Genomic DNA, 21,317 nt, shown 5'->3' with positions numbered 1-21,317 from the left:
CTGCACTGTGGACGGCTAAGGTGGAATATAAGGCATAAGATTTCAGAAGGTTGATGAGCCAAGATAATAAAAGGGAATTCTGCTTCTAAAGTCAGGGAACCTAGATTCTAATTCTGTTTCCAATGATTATCACCTTTTAATAAGCCAAGGAAAGCAACAATCTCCTTAGGTCTCAATTTTCTCATCTCTAAAATAAAAAAATGGAACTAGATGACATGTGATGTTCTTTCCTTGTCTATGATCCTAAGAAATATCAACATTTCTACTAAAGTTCATTTATGGTCAGAATTTGAAGTGGCAAGAACTACTGTGCTAACTATTAAACTCCTTGGTAAAGAAGAGAGAGAATGATCTGGAGACCTGTAGATTATAACAAAACTAATTTTTACATTAAAGGCTGAAGTCAGTCCCAGAGACTGAGAAGATGCTGAGGGATTTCTACAGACAAAAGATACAGAACTATCATTAAGGAATTAGGATACCCTGGCTAGTATGCTAGTCTTCCTCCTTTGTCCATGTGAGGATGCTTCAGGTGGATGAGGGTAGAGTACAAAATTAGCAACTAGAAGAAAAAAGTATGAAGAGATCTACAAAGAAGGGGGATTTGTTAATGATTGGAGTTCAAAAGGAAACTGGTAAGAAGCAGCATGAATCAGAAGAAGACTCAGGAGGAGAAGGATTTTGGTGGATGGAATGAGTGTAGTAGGGCAGATAAAAGCTAAGTAGAAGTGAGATGCTGAATAATGGTTGTAGGATAAGGAAGTCTTTGCAAAGGACTCTCCAAATACCAAGTATTAGATTAGAAAGAAGTGAGACTTTACTTGTCTCATGCCAAGAGAAATACTAATTGCCTGAGCCCTCTACCTCTCAGGTTCCTTTGCTTACAGGTATTGGAATCAACTCATTTGCTTTTCAAACAAAGGAAACAAGAACAGGACAAGAGCCTGGGCTGGTCAATATATGATAATCAGGTCACAAGAGACCTTGTTGAACTCAAACTAGTGTTAATTCATTTGCATTACTTTAATATATATGTGGATGTTGGTACACCCAAAAGATAATCTATAAATTGAGCATGATATCTCTTCCAAGCTTGATGCTTGGGTTTTGTCCTGAGTCTTGTTTTACTTTTGACAGCAGGGTAAAAGGGTATGTATAGTTCTAAAATGCCTAGCTAGTCTTAATGCCTATTGACCATCACATCATCATTCTACTGTGGAAGGCTGTGCCAAATCTGTATCTAAAAGGCTTGAGTTCACATTCTAACTCTATTCCTTCTTGGGAAAGTCATTTAATCTCTCAGCCATATAATATATTTGTCATCTGTAAAATAAGAGGATCAGACTAGATGATCTTTGGGGTCCTTCCTAGTTCTAATGGAGGGGAATATTTTGGGGAGGATTATGTCCCATTTTTAGTTAAATTTTTCAACATCTTCATTCTATTTTGAACAGATGTTGACTCACAAACTGCAATTATCTTTGGGTGTGTTTGTGGGTATGCATTTAAAATATACAGATTTTAAGCACTGTAAAGTAAGATGACAAGTGCTCCATGAAGGCATGCTAATGTTTGCCTTTGGGTGAATGATGAAAATGCCACCTCTTCCTTTATTTTCCTCTCCAAAAAAAGAACCTATGAGCAATCCTTCCATGTAACTGCAATTTCTTTAAGTCTTCTGTTGTTGTTTTTTTAAGAATACGGTCTTTCGGGGCAGCTAGGTGACATAGTAGATAAAGCACCGGCCTTGGACCAGTCAGGAGTACCTGGGTTCAAATCCGGTCTCAAACACATAGACTGTTATTACCTAGCTGTGTGGCCTTGGTCAAGCCACTTAACCCCATTTGCCTTGCAAAAAAAAAAAAAAAGAATATGGTCTTTCACCAGTATTGATGTGATTTTGCATTTTTCATTTGTCCACCCTTTTAGTCACTGGAAAAACATCTCATATCTAGAGTACTATTAATTAAATTAAGGCTTATAGATTCTCTAAAAATTGTAATCTTTAGAATCTCCTATCTTTTGCCCCATGATATCATTCATTACTTATGCAAAAATGGAAAGAGACCACATAGGACAGAGGACAATATTTTAGTCTTCTCAATTTAATGAATTGCGACAGACAAAGGAGGCATCATCTATTGGCTTGCCTGCTGATAGTATACTTCTCTATAAGTATCCAGGGGGGCTTGAAGCAACAAAGGAGAGTCTCTCACCAGGATCATATTTGAAGCCTCTGCCAGACCTTGCCCTCTGTGCATGTATAGATCTTGAGAGTGCTGAGTTGCTGTCTTTCTGGGATGATGTATTACATTTGGAAAAACAGTATCAACATTCCATGTAACTCAAAATATTTCATTTAATGTCTTGTTTCACAATGCTTCATTTTAGAAATCATTCTCCAGATGTGAAATTAGACCTCTGCATACATGACATGGTAAAAGTTTTTTATTCTCCATACTCTGAATACTTTTCTCTGACTACTCCAAATATTTTTATCAGTTATGAAAATACTAAGTTTTTAGAATAAAGGATAGCTTGTGTTAAAAAATTCCCCCTTCCTTAAAATTAACTTTACCTCTTTCTCTGCTACCTATTTTAATATGAGAGAAATCAGTATCAAAGTAAGCATAATAAATGATAAAACTCTCAAATCTGATACCTTACTTGTTAAAGTATTTGAAAGGAGATGAAATACTACGCAATTGTCTAAATAATTCATACATCAGCATATAGACTGTTATTTAAAACCTCTATCCCACAGGGTGGCTAGGTGGCATAGTGGATAAAGCACCAGCCTTGGAGTCAGGAGTACCTGGGTTCAAATCCTGTCTTAGACACTTAATAATTACCTAGCTGTGTGGCCTTGGGCAAGCCACTTAACCCCATTTGCCTTGCAAAAAACCTAAAAAAATAAAAATAAAAAAAAAACCTCTATCCCGAAAGCATTGCCATAAGCTGGAACCAAAAAGACCCTATTGCATCATGAGCCTTCGCACCTACTCCATCTTTACTTAGACACACAATCATTCCATTCTTCTTCCAGATTGCACTTGAAATTAATGGTCCTTGGTTAAGTATATATTGTAGTCATAAATTGTTTGCTTTATTGTATAAAATGTTTTCTGTGCTACATGGTAAGCACTTACTAAGTGCTTTTTAATTGATTTTGTTACCTTCACTTTATATTTGTTCATAACCAGGCTTTTTTTTCCCCTCAGTAAATATCAGGTGACTATTATCTTCCTCTTGTCTACATAGTAATGATTTCCCTGACTTAGTTCAACTCTTGCATTGATCTCACATTATTAGTATTTATAAACAGATATCCGCAATTATTGAGTTTTACCTATCATTTAATCCTTAAAATTGTCAACTTTAAAATAATCTTTGTATCTTCTGCAGAGTCTAAGAATAGAGTTTTGTCTTTTTTTTCTATCTCCACAAGATATCTCACTTCTGTCTCATTCTCTTTCATCATTTTTCATCTTACTTTTTATAGTAGTTTCCTATTTGGTTTCCTTGCCTATCTTCCAAGTTATTCTCTATAACTACCAATATAATTTTCTGTCCATGTCACATCACATCTCACACACACACACACACACACACACACACACACACACAACACTCCACTACAGTGCCTTCCTGTTACCTTTTGGGATTCAATATAAACTCTTCTGACTGGCGTTTTAAAACTCTTCACAATCTTGCCCTTCTATCCCTTTAGTCTTTTTATACATTGCTTCTCTCTGTGCATTCTCTGGTCTGGCTATTTCAAATTTTTTGCTAATTCTCACCCAACTCCCATCTCTGTTCCTTTGGACAGGCTACTTCAATGCTTGGATTGCTCATCCTCTTTTACCTCTGTGTTTTGAAGTCTGTTTCCTTCGAAACTTAATTCAAATACCATCTTCTGTTTTTTTGTTTGTTTTGGGGGGGTTAGTTTTTTTCAAGGCAATGGGGTTAAATGACTTGCCCAGGGTCTGATGTAGGATTTGAACTCAGGTCCTCCTGACTCCAGGACCAGTGTTCTATTAATTGGACCACCTAGCTGCCCCCAAGTACCATCTTTTATAAGAAAAGTTTCCTGACTTTTACTCCCTGTTGGAGCACAGACTCTGGAACAACTTTGTAACCATCTTGTCTAGATTCTTTTCATACTTTTGTATAAATGCTGTTTCCTCTATTGGATTAGAATGGAAGCTGCATGAGTTCAAGGATTGTTCAGTATTTTTTCTTATTTCTGTTGATTGGCACATTATAAGGACTTAAATAAACATTTGTTGATTGACTGACTGATTAGTAAATAGTTTAATTGTAAATGAGTGAATAAATGAGTATTGAAATTATACTTCATTAATCTATATAAGTTTTTTGCTGTTGCAATTGTTTGATTCATTGATATTTACTAATAAAGGGGAAAAGTAATTTCATTCCTTTATACTTCCATTTTCCTTCAGCTTATGCTATGCAACAGTGTTGTAAGAGACATGGAAGAATCTTGTAACTGTTGTTAGAAAACACATTCAGTGCCCTTACAAATGTCTAACATATTGGTTACAGAAATCTATAAAAGACCTCCCAGACTTGCCATACCCCTAGTATATAGACTTGAAAGTATATGAAAACAACCACTTGCCAGAGTCCTAGAGATCATCAATTTGCAATTTTCAGTGTCATTTACTAAGGTTTATGGGGCAACTACAAAGATCTTAAAAGTTTTATTTGGTATAACAATAGCATAATTTTTCCTTGTTCTTATAATTCTAAGTCTCTTTTATATGCATGATACAAAAGAAAGATTATTATCCACATTTTGTAGATAAGGAAACCAAGAAGACTTGGTTCAAGCCCCATATTAAGCGCACACACACACACACACACACACACACACAAGACAGACAGAGACAGAGAGTATTATATATCCCCTCACAAGAAAGTTAGCCTCTTAGTGCTTAAGCTAAAGGTGTCATAAGCAAGTTTCCTGAATTTGGCCAAGTTGATTAAAATGTAATTGGGAAATAGTTAACAAAATAAACAAAACTAAAGTAAAACACAGATAATATTAATATATGGTTTTCTAAGTCAATTTGCTGAATTTCTTAGGGGTCCTTGTTGTATTGTTTGTGTGCCCCTTCCCCCATTTCTACTTGAGGAAATATTGCAAGACTTTAAGGTTTTTAGGAAAATACTAAGCTGCATTGATGGCAAATTGAGTTTCCTTCCCAGAGAGTTCCTTATGCCAGTGAAATCATTGATTCAGAATGCATTTCTGATTTTTAAAACTAGTTACAAAACAAGATGGCAGTCCTCATCATAGAATTATAGATGCTTAAAATTTGAAGTGACATTATTTATACCTGACCTCCCTCCTAAAATAGGAAGTCCTCCCACAGTATCCCTGGTAAATGAGTTCTAGCTCTTGCTAAGACATTTCTAATAATGGTGAACTGGGAGTCAGCCTCTTTTTATTTGTTGACAGCTACCTTTATGAAAATATTTTTTCTTAGGTTGGACAGAATTTTGCGTCCCTATAACTCCTACTCACTATTTATTCTACTGCTTTCCATAGTCAAAGATAATAAATACAATTCCTCCCTAAAATATATGCTTTAGATATTAGAATATAGTGATCATGTTTCCAATCCAAGTCTTCTCTTCTCCACACTCAAGAGCCTGATCTTTCAGTATTCCTCACATATCATGCCTTGGGGTTCCTTAATTATCCCAGTCACCTTCTTTTGAACTGAGTCTAAAGTTTGTCAGTGTCCTTTCTAAAATGTGGTAACCTAAGCTGAATATGGTCAGATTAATATGGTGTAGGAAGTAGAATCAATGAATTACTTGTTCTGGATGATATATTTCTGTGATACAAACTAAGATTTAATTAGCATTTTTGATTTCTATGTCACATTGCTGATTCATTTTATTTTTGCAGTTCACCGAAACCCTGAGGTTGTTTTCATATGCCTTGCTGTGTTTGAGCCTTGCTTCTACCATTCCTTTCTGTAATGTGGTTTATTTTTGAACCTCATTGAATAACTTTACATTTATCTTGATTAAGTCCCTATTAGATTTGATCCATATTTCCTAAGATATAAGGAGCATATAATATCTGAACTGGAAGAAGCATTAAAGATTATGAAGTCCAATCCTAGTTTATTTTAAAGAAGAGAAACCTGAGGCCTGGAGAAGAAATGGCTTTCTCAGAGTCACACAACTTTAATTGGTGGACCTTGGACTTAAAGCCAGATTTCTAGATTGATAGTTCATACCATACTGTACACATTGTTTCCCAACTTTTTAGGGTCTGATTGTGTATTGCAACAGCTGTCATTTCAAGTTTCCTACAATTCTGTAAAAAATATTGATTACCTTGACAACTAAGTGTTGCAAATAATTGTATTTAGAATAAAAAGGGTAAATGATAACTCCCTTTAGCATGCTACTAGAGAACTCCCTCCTTGTTGACATTCATTTATTCAGTCCATTTCCAAGACCATTCAGTTATGTTACTTTGTCTTGTGAAAACCTTTCTCAAATGCTTTCCTAAAATCTGACTATATTCTGCCTGTGGCACGTTTCTGATTTTTTCTGTCATTAGGTCATGGGCTAGGTCATGGGCTTTTGACTTTCTGATATAATTCTTAGAATTAAGTGCCTGATACTACTTAAAAAATAAGTCCTTTCAAATTGTTTATATTTCTTTTTAGATCTGAACTCACCAGAGTTCCCATTATAATTACATCAGCCTATCCAAATACTTTCCTCTTTTTCTTTTTTTTATCAAGTTCATTTGATTAGAATTTTGTTTTTCCCCCTCTCTTTTGGATCTGTTTTACTTTTTAGAGTTTTCTAGACAAAAAAAAATCACATTTGTTTTCTCTGAATATTCTGAAATTAATTTTCTTTAAATATAGGAATGTTTCAGACTAATTTCTTGACTATATAAATTTTGAGATGACACTTTATTTGAAGTTGCCATGATTTTCACTTTCCCTGAAAGTTCCTCCTTTTAGTCATAATTAGGTTCAGTATAATAACTTTTCTTTATTTTCTTTATTTTCTGAAGGTTAAATTTTTAATTTATTTTGTCGAGTTTATCATATGTGTTCCTTCTGTTTAGAAAATAGCCTACAGCAGAGGATTAAATAATTGAAAGTCCTTAATCTTATCATTCATTTGACTGTATGATCTATAGTATATTTTTTGCTGAAATATCATTGCACTTTTCCCTTTCCTTTTTTCTTATCCAAATATTCTTCATTATGTTCATTACTGTGCTCAGGTTCATAGATCTTCTTACAAGTGTATACTTCTTGAAACACAGGAATGAATGATCTTTTCAATAGTATTGTTTTTGAAGAGATAATGTCCTTATCTTGTAGCATTTCAATCATGAACATGAACTATTTTAGCCATAATTTTATATTTATTTCCATGAATATCATTCCAAATTCAATTATAACTTTTTACATAATGTTACACATACTTTGGTGGTCATGAATACCATTCTTCCCACTTTTTTTTCTCCTCAGTACCTTCTGGGCTAGTTGGCTTTCTAGTCTTCTTTTCTTAACCCTTGAACTCATATGAACATGCCCCTTAGCAAGGACATTTTTCTTTCATCTTGACATGGAACAACTCCTTAAAAGTCTAAAATTCTTTCCCATTGAGTTATGCTCTAGAAAGCCAAATCTCATTCTTCATTACTATCTTTTGGTCATCTCCTCATTTCTTATTTTTTTTTTGTTCTTTAAGTATTAAAGTTTTTAAGTATTAAGTTCTTTAAGTACTGATGGAAACACTGCCACCATGACTCATCTTTACCAAGATCTACTTGCTCTCTAGAATATCACAATCTTTAGAGAATATTCCCTGTCAGAGTTGGAAGAAAGTGCAGGAAACTGTTGGAGTAAAGATGTTAGAGTAGCATTTTTCTTCCTAGTAAGTGAAGAAGAATGAAGTTTACCATTGAGGTTAAAAATCAATTTTCCAAAAGTAGACACATAAGATCAGTATGTATTAGGATTTCATGAAATTCACTTTAAATATTATATGAAAAAGATGTAGCATGCTACAGTAGCTAAAATACTGAACTTTGAGTCTGTAAGACTTGGACTTTAATCCTAACTTAGGTGCTATCTAGAAGTATGACCCTGGGCAAGTCATTTAAGTTTACTGAGCCTTCATTTTCTTCTCTATGAAATGAGTGTGTTGTTCCTAATGACATTAAAGATCTCCCCCCAGATATGAGTAAAGGCAGCCCATGATCATAAGATAAAAATTTTGTACTATTCTGTGCAAAAAACCACTACTTTTACCTTTCACTTATTTTTTTTTCGGTTTTCATTCCTAGACTACTCAGCATTGCTAGCAAAAATTCACAAAAGTCTGCTTTGTGGCATAATTTTTCTAAGTTGTCACAATCATAAGTCATTTAGTTGGGTCCTTACTGCTTATCAGAAATCCTCATACTAATTTGTAGTTTTACTTGATACAGAAATCCTCATGGTAACTCTTTTAAAACCCACAGTACCAGCATTGCCTCTCTTTATTCTGAACAAATTTTATCTCTTGCTCTACTTAGACTAAATCATCCAGTAAGAGTTCCTTCAATTTCCCTTCCTTTTCCTCTTCCCTCCTATTACAAATTATGAAGTATCCTTTTAATTTTCCCATGGGTAACATTTCTACCTCAATTCTCCATCCCATGGTTTTATGATTACTTCATTAACTTGTTCCAGCAAATACCCTCTCTCTTTGACTCTTCAACATCTTCTATACTGCTATCAGTAGTAACTTAAGGAAAATTAAATCCCTGCTTTCCACTCTCCTGCTTTGCATAGAATTCTGAAAGAAACATTTTAGAAGGAACATTAACAAATTGCAACACTAAGGTCATAAAAGAGGGAACAGAATAATGAGAGAACTCAAAACTATGCCATAAAAATATTGATTACAGAAACCAGAAATATTTATACAGGATAAGAAAAGACTTAGGAAAGACATGATAGTTGTTTCCAAGTAACTGTAAGATTGATACATAATTATTTGATTTCTTTATTGGGCCAAGAAGACAGAAGTAAAACTAATCAATAAAAATTATGGGAGCTCATATGTACCAAAATATTCATAGAAGCACTATTGGTATTTTTAAAAATGCTACAAACAAATTATGTATTAAACAATTATTGAATGACTGAACATATTATGATAGATTATAATAGAATATTGTTGTTCCAAAAAGAATGGTAAATATGAAGAATCCAGTGAAGCATGGAAGAACTTGTATAAAAACTGACACAGAAGAGCAATATTCTCAATGATCGAAGGAATAGTTAAGAAAAAAAAAGACATCATTTAAAAATAGTGGCCTACTATTACTGATTCCAAATGACTGATTTTAAAGTACACTTCTTTTCTGTTAAGAAATTGCCAAGTATAAGAATAAAAAGATGGATATAATATTGATCACACATATTATATTAGTTTTACTTAACTTTTTATAGAAAGGTACCATGAGAGTTTTGTTTCTTGGAATAATTAACATGTCAAAACAAAATATATTAATTAAAACATTTATAAAAAAGATTTTTGTTCAGTTAATGAACTTTATATGCTAGGTATTGTGCTAAGTGATGGGTTACAAAAAGAAACAAAAGACAGGTCCTCCCTTCAAGGAGCTCACATTGTAATAGGAGAGATAACATGCATCCTAAAGGCAGTCAGGGAAGTCAGTGAACAGAGTTGCGGAGGAAGAATGTTTCAGGCATATGAACAGACCCATACTTTGGAAAATCGCTTTGCTAGATGAATGGAGGATACATTGGAGTGGGAAGAAATTTGAGGCGCACCATAAAGCTATTGCAGTAGTCTAAGCATGAGGTAATAAGAGACTGCACTGGAGTGAATCAGAGGCTATATCAGAGAAGAGTCTTGACTGAGAGAAGGTATAGAGGTGAAATTGGCAACAGAGTGAATATAGGGGATAATACAATGAATCCATAATAATTCTTAAGATTGTCATCCTGAGGGACTGGAGGGAGGATGTTGTCCTCTTCAGTAAAACAGAGGGTAGGATGGTGGGAGAATTTAGTGGAAAGATAATGAGTTCTATTTTGGACATATTTTGTTTTAAGATGTCTACTCTTATTGTTTAGTAAAAGGAAGGAAAGAGGAACTGCCTTATAATTAGAGCCATCCAAAATATGCCCCATCTCTCATGTGGATGTCAATGGTTCACCAGAAAGACTGCACAATTTTGAGTCACAGGACTTGGTTTGTAATATTGATCCACTTGCCATTTAGGAATATCACTTAACTTAAACCTGGTTTCCTATTTTTTCATTGACAAAAAGTATGCATCTGATGTAGGAAGTTTCTGAGAATTTAGTTCTAAGTACAAATCCATGATGATTATCAGTTAATACCTTATTTTGGTGCATTTCTAGTGGATTGTATTCTGAGATTGAAATTTTAAAGCTTATAACAGTTCTTAGACATGTCCAGTGATTGGTCAGCACCTAAAACCTAAAGGAGTAGAATAGACCTTGGCTCTTTCAAATTAAGAATGACAGAATCAATCAGTTGGCCTCAATTAGCAAATCCATTTCTGAATAGAGTAAACAATCTGGAGATAGGACAAAATGGCCTGGACTGTTTAATCAGAGTATATATGGCCAAAGAATTTTTCATCATACTTTTGTTCAGTATAACTTTACCATGATTAATTTTTACCTGCAAATCACTGTGTTAGTAACTTTGAATCTGTAAAGCAAGGTATGATATCATCCTCAACCTCAGAGTTTTTAATATTTTTGCTTCAGTGGTAGACTCATTCTGCTATCTCAAAAAGCAATAGAAACAGGATTCAATGAAGTAACCATTTATTTAGATGATTCTATAATATAATATAATATGAAATTAATGTTTTTCACTTTTGGATATGAGATATGTAGTTGTATACAGCATGAGTTTTTAAATTACAGGAGAATTAGTGATATGAAACAAAAGATTAATAATTATAAGGATATTTTGTAGTAATTAGCTATTTTATGATACTCTAATTATGGATCAGTCTGATAAAATGAAAGGTCTATAACTATAGATGTATCATTTCTTTCCAATAGATTGCTATTCAAAAGCAGGTTATAATAATTAAGTGATTAATTTTCTTCTATTAAACAGTACATGAGATTTTATATTACATTTATCAGTTTTTATTGTTACTTTTTTGTTTAATAGTAAATTAATGCAAAGAAAATCCAAACTGTAGGAATTCATGTTCTTTGTAAGAAGGCATGCATTTTTATTATTCATACTTGTGTAGCTAATTATAATATATGAAATTCTGCTTGAAAATTTGTTTTTATGCTCAGCATTCAAAGTAAAATGTTAAATTTTACAATACATGAGTGTGAGGAGAAAGAATCTGGAGACCTTCTGGCATTTTTTTTTTTGGTCCTGGTTATCTGCAAAGTATACACCCCTTGTCAGTACAACTGGGGAGCGCCTGTGTAAACACTCTCGTTTTGCCTGTTCCACATAATAGTTTCTTGTATCATATTTCTTCTGACCTCGCTATCTGAAACCAATTACAGGAGATCCATTTGGGCTGCATCTATTTTCATAAGAAGCCTAGGCAGCAGTGTTTTTCTCAGAGATGAATATCAACATCAAATATGCTTCTGAGTGCTTTGTTATTTATGTTCCAGAGAGATTTTGTAGCCTTCAGCTCTCAAGAATGTGTCACGCTGTGCTGTTTATACATTGAAGATATTAATGGGCGTAGATGTCATTTTTCATTTTAACGTCTCAAATGCAACAGGCTGATAGGTTAAACATTCCTATTTTTATGGGAAAAGATATGAGTGACATCTGTTTTTCCCTAAAAAAACATATATTTACTTTGAAAAATGAGGAAATGATTTTTATATATTAGTTGCACTCTACATTTTATCTTTTTTTAAATAGAAGATTTTCTACTATTTTTTAAACTTTTGTAATGTGGTAAACATTCTCACTGCCCATTAGAAGCATGTTTATAATTACAGGGTAATCATTGTTTATTAGTTTATTAGTGACTACCTGGGCAGGATAATCATCATATTTCTAGAATTAGAAAGGAATTCTGAAACTCAGAAGCTGTCTAGTCCAGTCCTTTCTCTTTACAAATGAGGAAACTGAGACTCAGAGAGGTTACATGAGAAGATCACACCAGTTGCTAGTATCAGAACAGTATTTGAACTCAGATTATCTGAATCTAGAACCTGGGCTTTTCCCACAGTTCCACATTGCCTCTTATACACTTACAAAAGATACATATTAGTCTCTGAATTCAGTTTATAGTGAATGGAACATTTTAACTTTATTCCTCTTTCTGTTGTCAAAAGGACTAAAATTGCATAGTAACTCTAAGGAATAACATTTTTAATAAATACAGCAATATACCATGTAACATGGATATGTTTTTTATTCCCCCCTACTAATTTTATAGGTATAATCTGTAAATATGTTTTCATTCATTTTATCAAAATAATTTAAGCTTTACCTCATTCTATTGCTTGTACTTGTTATTCCTATTTTAAAATTTTCTTCAGTTTTACTAAAATTAGGTAACTTCATTAAGGAAAGTGCCCCCTTAATTCAAAACAAATGTGTTGTTGGATATTGGATATAGCTTGGATGCCTTAAAAACCTCTCTTTTACCCTTGTTCATTTGAATTAGACTAAATCATTTTGAATAGGAAAATCTGTAAACATCTCTTGGCTTTTGTTTGAGTTAAATTTTCTTTAAACCACAATATCATCCAATTGGCACAGATAGGTTTGCGAATGGTCTTGAAGTTTGTTGTTCTCTGCTACAAAATTGATACAGGCAAGTATCTTCCAAGATTAATATTTTACTTAATTCATCATCTTACAATTTATATTACCTCTCATTGATGATATGGTTTGCCATCATAATATTTTAAAAATATAATAGTACTAGTAATAAATTGCCTAGAAGAAAAAAGTATTTCTCAACAATTGTTTCCTGAGGCAGGTCTAAAATGTTAACCAGAATTTTGGTAAATAAGTGTCACATAATGTAGTCTTGCTGTTCAAAAACACTTTTTTCAGTGGTTTCTCCTTATTAGTTGACTATTTCTTATAATCTTGAAGAATTATCCTCTGTATATATATCATTAATGTTTACTGTACCAATCTCCATTGCCACAAAAAAATGTTAAGATAGGCAAGTATTTATTTTTCATAAAAGTTTACATTAATAGATGAGCTACTTCTTTTTCAAAGATACCTGTGCCTGCATACAGAAGTCAAGATATTTTAGAATAAATAAGTTTTTTTCAGCTTGTTATATTTTATAAACATGTACTGCTTCATTTTTTTGTGGTTTCTAACAGTAAGAATTCATGTTTCCTTCTACTGATAACTGGGGAACTAGGTTCTGATTTTCAGTATTGAAGTACTTTGTGTATATATCTTTTCTATGAGTGTAAAAGTCCTTTTATTGCACAAATCATTTTTTTCAGCTCTAATTGTACTGACTTCTAATGAGACAGTGAAGTGGTAGGAAAAAAGTAAACTGGGTTGGCAATGCATAGGCCTATGTTCAAGTGCGTACTTTAAGGTCAAGACTTCCTAGATTTTTATAGCTTTTGGTCTGATCACAGGCAAGGTGTTTATCATGTGACAGGCTGAAGTTTTCTCATTCATAAATTAGCTCCAAATATTAGATCAGGTGATTTATCTAATGTTCTATCATTCTTTTAGAGATGTCTCAAAAGTTCCATGAAGAGTAGGTTTCAGCTGAATCTAGAACTACGCTATAATTCTGATCTAGATCTGAAGATGTCTATATTATTTAAAATGTATAGAAATTAAAGTTTTCAATAACTTTTTATATTCAGACATATATATTTCTTAAGTCTTAATAAAACTTTTATTCTAATTGCCAGTGTGTCTGCTAAAAATTATTTGATATCAGTTTTAGAAAGAAATTTCTTTTATGGGTGGATTTTAATCACCCATACTTTTTTCTTAATACTTTTTCTTTCATTCATTTAAGATGCTAGTTATTTTAAAAATTGAATCTAACTTTAATACTATAGGAATTTTTGGAAACCTTCATGATCATAATGGCTAAAGAATTAAAAACAAATATAGATCTTATCTCATACTTATCTCAAAAATAAACTGATCAATGCAATGAGAAAATAAAAAAATCTAAATCCCAAATCAGTCTTGCTGTTTAAAATGATGTAGAAGAAAACAAGGTAACAGTAGAAAGATCACTATTCTAGGAATGCAAGACTGTGTTTTAGTGCCAGCTCTACTACCTGATAGTACTCCATCAAGAAAATTTGGCTGAAATGCCTCACTAATATGAGAGAGGAAACCAATATTCAAAAAGACTCCCTCAGCATTCAGACCATCACCAGAAGTTCCATTTCCTGTCATAGGTTGAAATGGTTCTGGAAAAGTCAAGTGAGAAGGATGTCTTTCCACAATATAGCCGTCACTGTAATAAACATAATGTGAAAATCATGCCACCATTATCATGGTTGGGTATGATCCTTGAAACCGAAAGATAGCTATCATTATTATTATCATTATTATTATTATTATCACTATAACCATCTTTATGACCATGAACAAGGCATTTAATGTTGCTCTCTTGGCTTCCATTTCCCCATCCATGTAATGAGGAAGTTGGAATAGATGAGCTTTAAAGTTCCCTCCTTCTTTAATGCTTTGATTACAAGGTACTTTCCAGTTCTAGATCTCTGACTTCATTCATCATCTTTTGGCGTTTTGGATTTGCGTAAACTGATTAAACGAGAGAGAGGTACATTATGAAGAATGATAACTGGTCTATTTTTTGGCCACCTCTAAAGCTCTAATCCTCACCACTATTTTTGGAGATCAGAAGCTATTTTGGGTACATTTAAAGGTTCATATTGGTTTGGGATCTTATCTTCTCATGTATGCTAATGTGTATTCTGAGTTAACTTGAATTAATGGCCTCAGTAGCAATACAGTTGGCTTATCGTTACTTGAAAATATAATACCAACAGGAGGATTGTTGTGGGAAATTCTCCAAATGCTAAAAGTATTGTTTTGCAAACTTGTACCAGATCCTTCTACAGGGAGACAAATCAATGTTGTTAGGAGATGGTGCTAGTGCATTCAGTTTGTTTACTTTGGTTTTCTGTGTCTGCCTGCCTTCTCAGAAAACTTGCTTGGAGCCAGACTGGAGCAGCCCTCTCTCTGTCTTTTCATAATTGATCAGGGGATGACTGCCTTCCCTGAGGGTTACGACGTGGCAACTTTTTCTGTTTGCTCAGCATCTCAATGTAGTAGTTCAAACATTGTTCACACCAGCTGGCAGTGTAATGCCATATGCACATCTTGTCAAAGCAACTGTTGTCATGGATACTAGAAACTATCTTAAAAACCAGATCATTGATTCTAATCAAAATTGTAGTTTTCTTTATCAATTGAGAATTTTTATTATCATAAGAGAATATCGATCAAAAGCTATTTCCTCTGCTGAAAAATTCACAGGATCTTATTGTATGTTCATGGAACTATGATTTCTTTTTAAGTAGTACAATGATTTGTTTTTGCTTTTTTTAATTTTGAAAATCATTTCTTTTATTTGTAGAATACTGTTATTTCGTGGAAATAAGCTACTTACATTGATTTATCATAAATACTTTTAAAATTAACTCATTTTATTTACCCTTTTTCAAAAAATTTCAGCATATATCTTTTTTAGCACTTATTTTACTATAAAAACTTTATAGAGGACATTTATTTAAACTGCTCCTTTTTTCCAATAAAGGAAATACTTATATTATTTTCTCATGCTAAGTTTTATTTTTCTGAGTTGGAATGAAAACATAAAAATAAATGAAAACATCTTCTGTTTTGATTGGTATACTGTCATACACAGAAACAAACCTGATTGGTTGAGTGGTAATTTCTTTGTTCTCTGATTTTGCTAAGAATGCAAATGAAACCACTCAATTTTATTTGGCATTAAAACTGCACTTTATTTTGTCAAAGGAGAGGTTTCCCCTTGAATTGTAAGTACAAAAAAGTGTTTTTAATCTCCGGTGAAAATCCTTATTAATTCACTTTCAAGATAATCTGATGTTGATTTGTCAAATTTAATTACAGCTTCCGGTAACACTTGAAGTCTACTGCTTTTGCTTCAAAATTGTAATATGAAAATGCAAATTGAATGATAATTTACAAGGGAGTGGGCATTTTAGTTGAACACTCAAAAGACAAGTTCCTTGTGGAAATGAGTCTATTGATGCAATTTATGATTTTTCCTCTTCAAGCACTTTAAACAAATTAACTTTATTTCCTGCAGGATTACATGTACATCCAAAATTTTAATATGTGAGGGTTTTTTTTTTTTTTTACATTTTAAAAGGGAAAAAAACCCTAAAAAAGAGGTGGTGAAATTTCATTCTGTGTATGTGTTTTTAATGTTAGGGGGAAACAGTGATCAACTGATTTATAAACAAAATATTTAGACAGTTTTTCTTTTTTACTTGTAGGCACTACAGGCAGCAAGACAACTTCTGTTACAACAGCAAACAAGTGGACTGAAATCTCCTAAAGGCAGTGATAAACAGAGACCACTGCAGGTTAGTAAAGCATTCCTGTCCTTTGGGCCGTGAAAAAGAAAAGCATAAGACCACTAGATATATATGTGTAGTTGTATATGGAGGAAAAAGTACTATGTCTGCATATGGAGAACATTTTGAATTCAAAACCAGAACTGCTATCTCTTTACAAGAGAAGGAAATAATTTTATATTAGGGTAGATGGCAGAAGTTTACAAGGTCACTCACTACAAAAATTTATGCAGGAAACACATTTGGACTCAATAGCCATAAAGGATCTTTGTATAAAACTCTCTCAAGAGATTTACTTGGGACTTTATTCACAAATAGGTTAAAATGTGAAAATACTTCTGTGAAAGCAAAGTCACAGTAAAATGGTGTTGAAGAAAACAAAGCAGTCTTAGACAGCTCTTCAGGGTTGTATCTAAGTGACAAATGTAGAAAAACTCCAAAGCTGCCAACACAACTGCTGGAGTTTGCCAAGAAGCTTTTGCTGCTACTCCAGCTAGAAGAAAAAGAAAAATTCTAGTTTGTAGTCCCTCTTTGGTGTGTTTGTCCTGGGGAGGGGTTTTGAAAAAATACTTTAGTGTTGCATATATGATGTAGCCAACATTTTAAATAGATTTAAAAGAAAAAAACTTTTAATAAACTTTCTGAGACAGTAGTTGTACAGTTTGAAATAATTTTTCAAAAGAGAAGCTGTAGATAAATAAAACTTTGGAAAAGAGTTTTTGGTGTCATAAGATTAGTAATTTTAAAATAATACTCCCCCCCAAAAAAAAATCACTTTATGCTTACTTTAACACCAACATTCTAAAACTGTATGTAATTAACTTATACCCGATCTTTGGATCTCTGTTTTCAAATGATCTTATGATCCTGAGTATATTCATTGGCATTGGTAGGTTAGAGAGTTCCTAAGAGGTACCCTCTGAGGTTAGCTTTTGTGTGGCATGGAATTATAGACCACTGATCTACACAATCCAGAAACCACTGAGAGGGCCTGGAAACAAGATTAAATTTATGGTCCCCAAATGAATTTGAGATGAGAATATATTTTCTTTGGGAACAAACCTCACATGGTTTTCTTTTCTGATTCTGAAATACAACAGTATGTTATTTTTGCCAAATGCAAAACTTTCCTGAAACAACCTAAATTTAAAGATCTTTTTTATGATTTGTTTTTTCTCTACAAATTACTTTTCATATGTGTGAAAAAGGCAGGAATTTTGTGGTGATCTACTTTGTCCTCTCCAGCACCCCTCAACCCCATCTAGAAAATAATAAAACCCAGAAGTGACAATAATGGTAATTTTTTAGCCCAGTTCTCAGATTCCACATAGGAAAGCCATCCATGAATTTTCATGGGAATAGTAAAATTCAGGTGCATTTACATAAAAGTAACCAATTGAATTACTTATCCTCACTACAACTTCAGAGGAGACATGATTGTGTCCTCCAGCAATGAAATAGAATGGTCTGGAAGACTCAGGTTTGAGATTAAGAGAGGGAAAGCTACACTTAAATATAGTTATAGTATAACTGAGAAACAAAGTTGTCATTGAAAAATGGGTGGGGGAGAATTGGTTCAGAGCGACTTAAAAGACAATCTTATTGTTGATTCTATTTCATCATGTTTAATGAAAAATACTTGAGTTAGTGTATTTAAAAAGTTCAATTTGTTTTTCAAATGTAAGATTAATGGGGGTTTCAGTATTACTGGAAGTATGAGGTTTGGTTACTTGTTGAGAAGTAGTTTCATTAGAGTGGCATTCTTTCATATTTGAGTAGAAGGAAGGCCTGTGGGGAGGTGGTTTTTTGATAGTATCAGTCTAACATTTGGATATATTATTTTGGAATAGATATTGTTTAATGAGTCAATTGGAAGAAATTTTTGTACAATGAAATAATATGTATACCAAAATTTGTATATAAATGAATGTCTGGACAGAAACTCCTGATTATTTTCTATTTTATGTTGTTATGAAAAGGGTATTCAAATACTTTGCAGATAATTCTTAGCAGTTTAACTATTTCTATTTCTTGTTATTAATACAAAACTTTGCATTGTTTCACTTATTTAATATATATTAATCTGAACATGTCAGTGCAAATTTAAAAAGTTTAAATATTTTTATTATTTTAGTATGAAAACTTAATCATCCATCATATTTTCATGGATCTAGAGGTTGGATTTTATGAATAAGAATTTAAAAGTAATATAAAATGATATATTTGTCCCAACAAAATAGATCATAATTGTAATATTATATGCATTTAATTTCCTAGTATTTCAAAGAAGTTGACTTATCTTGGCAACTGGAGATAGTTTGGGACTGGATTATAAATCTAATAAAAATCTAATGGTATTTTATATTAGCTCACACATATGATGTCAAATGGGGGGTGTTAGGTTATACTTAACATTGGATCTGTCATGCACACTATTTGGTGCAAGTTGCACAATTTTTCCAATGTACTCAGAGAGTAAGGCCATTGTATTTTTTATTAAATATTTTTACCAGTTATTGCAAAAATAACTTTTAATTTTCTTATGTGATTATAAAATGATTTTTCCCCACCCCACCAATTCCCAACTATTGAACTAAGAGTCCAGCATGTCTTTGTGGAGATTTCAATAATGAACAAAGCATGTTAAGTAATTATAATTTGAGTTTTTAATGGAGAAAACTTCACCATATCTTTACTCCAGTTTTGTAAAGGCAAAATGTCTAGTGATTACAGGCTATGGAAGTTTTTATTGGGTTTCATAGAAAACATACCTCTAGATGACCTCCCAGGAACTTCTTAGAAGAATTTGAATAGTGATCCAAAGCAGTCTTTATGTATTTCTCATGAAAAGAAAACACTTTGAAAAGATAATTATTTTATGAAAGCTAAAGAGAAAGGTAGATAAATCTTATGTTTTACATCAAAGTAATGTCCACTGTGGTTTAGGCCACCAGAAAAAGACCCACAAAAGGATTACTAGTTTATGCTTGAATGCAGTATTTTTTAGACTTCTGTCATAGTTATGACCAAATTTAGAATTATCTGGTGGCAGGGTTATTCCTAGCATTTTTTTCTTGATTTCTAGTCCTATTTTGTTTACATTTTTTCATAATTCAGTGTTGGAGATTTTAGAAATATTGGCATGTCTTATGCAAAATGGGGGGAAAGGGGGAAACCATCAAATCCAATAATCTTGAGGGCCAATTTTAGTAATGCTTTTATTTTCATAAAGATATCTGAATATATCTGAAATATGTTTGCATATTACATTCATTACACTAATAAACCAATTGAATAAGTCCAATCAGTAGGCACTGATTAATGACAGATTGATGAATAATAGAGTATGATACAAATGGGAGTTGATATTAGCTTAAGTATTACCAGATGTTTTATCTTTACTTTCTTACCTGTGTATTCTAGAAAACATGCTGCATTAATAAGAGTTCATGATGGTGGCATCTGTCATTTTTATTTGTTTCTTTGGCCTACTGGTTGTTCTCTCTCTTAGAAATGACATGATAGTGGTAGCTAATGATAAGGAGAAGTGTTCACTTAGAATGTACAATTAATTGTTCCCACTTCCTAAAAAATAATTTCTAGGTCAAGCATGATAAATACGGGGAAAAGTACATACATATATATATACACACATGCACAAATAAAACAAAAAGCAAAATAATCCAGATTTTGAAAGTCTTGGATGGATATATATATATATGTGTATATATATATGTATATATATATACATATATATACACATACACACACACGTACATGGATGCAAATATATACACATATATGTGTATATGTGTATTTATATACATAAAAACATATAGCCTTTTATTAGAGATATTGCCTATTTTCTAGCCATTGAAGAATCTACTTAATTTAGCTTAGGTATGAAAATTGGTCGCATTATTGTTCTTGTTACATTTTCAGCCATGAGCAGACTTGTACAGACTTCAACAGCTGTGCAGAGCAGAGACGTAAATTTAAGGTAAATGCTATTGCTTTGCTATATTAGTTGAGTTTTAGAATCTAGCACTGTAATAACTTCCTTCATTGAAGGTGTTCCCTCTTATAATAATACATCCTAATCTCCATCTTTCATAAAAGGTAATGAAATATGCCCTCTGAGCATTATTATTATTTTACATTAAACTTTGTCTCACAAGGAAAAACATGACTTCAAGTATGTTATGGTAAAATACACTGAACTGGGAGTCAGGAGACCTGGGTTCTAGTCCCAGCTCTGCCACTAGTTATTGGTAGGATCTTGGTAAGGTGACCTATCTTTCTGGGCTTTGCTTTCCTTGGTAAAATAGACAGTTGGAATGGTCCCTAAGGCCCCTTTGAATACTACAATTCTATAACTTTTTTTCCCTCGTAATGGACTAATTAGTGTTTAACCCTTGTTACTTATCGACTATCAACTCATTATTAGTTATGTTAGTTTTAGTTTTGTCAAAAATATGCTTTAAGATAAAATGTCATGACAGAAAATATCTTTTGGAACTAAATGGTGAAGCCCTCTAGACATATTTATCTGTTTTGCATATTAATAAGTTATAGTTGTTTTGTTTATTGTTTTGAGATAATATTAAAAATGATAAGAAGAAAAATTAAGCATAGGAAGGATTATTTTGCTCC

At 32.7% G+C, this 21,317-nt stretch overlaps 1 protein-coding gene across 12 annotated transcripts in view; it reads left to right on the top strand.

The window, feature by feature from the left end:
* The window catches only part of FOXP2 (forkhead box P2), a 721,187-nt gene that overhangs the window by 536,562 nt on the left and 163,308 nt on the right, over nucleotides 1-21,317 (top strand). For all 12 annotated transcript variants that reach the window (XM_074193868.1, XM_074193870.1, XM_074193871.1 and 9 more), the window contains one exon: nucleotides 16,584-16,673. In XM_074193868.1, coding sequence (XP_074049969.1) covers nucleotides 16,584-16,673 — 90 coding nt within the window. The remainder of the gene's footprint in view (nucleotides 1-16,583; nucleotides 16,674-21,317) is intronic.

This window comes from Macrotis lagotis, chromosome 7 (assembly GCF_037893015.1).
Source record: "Macrotis lagotis isolate mMagLag1 chromosome 7, bilby.v1.9.chrom.fasta, whole genome shotgun sequence".
NCBI classification, from domain to species: Eukaryota; Metazoa; Chordata; class Mammalia; order Peramelemorphia; family Peramelidae; genus Macrotis; species Macrotis lagotis.
This window is presented reverse-complemented; position numbering and strand designations above follow the sequence as displayed.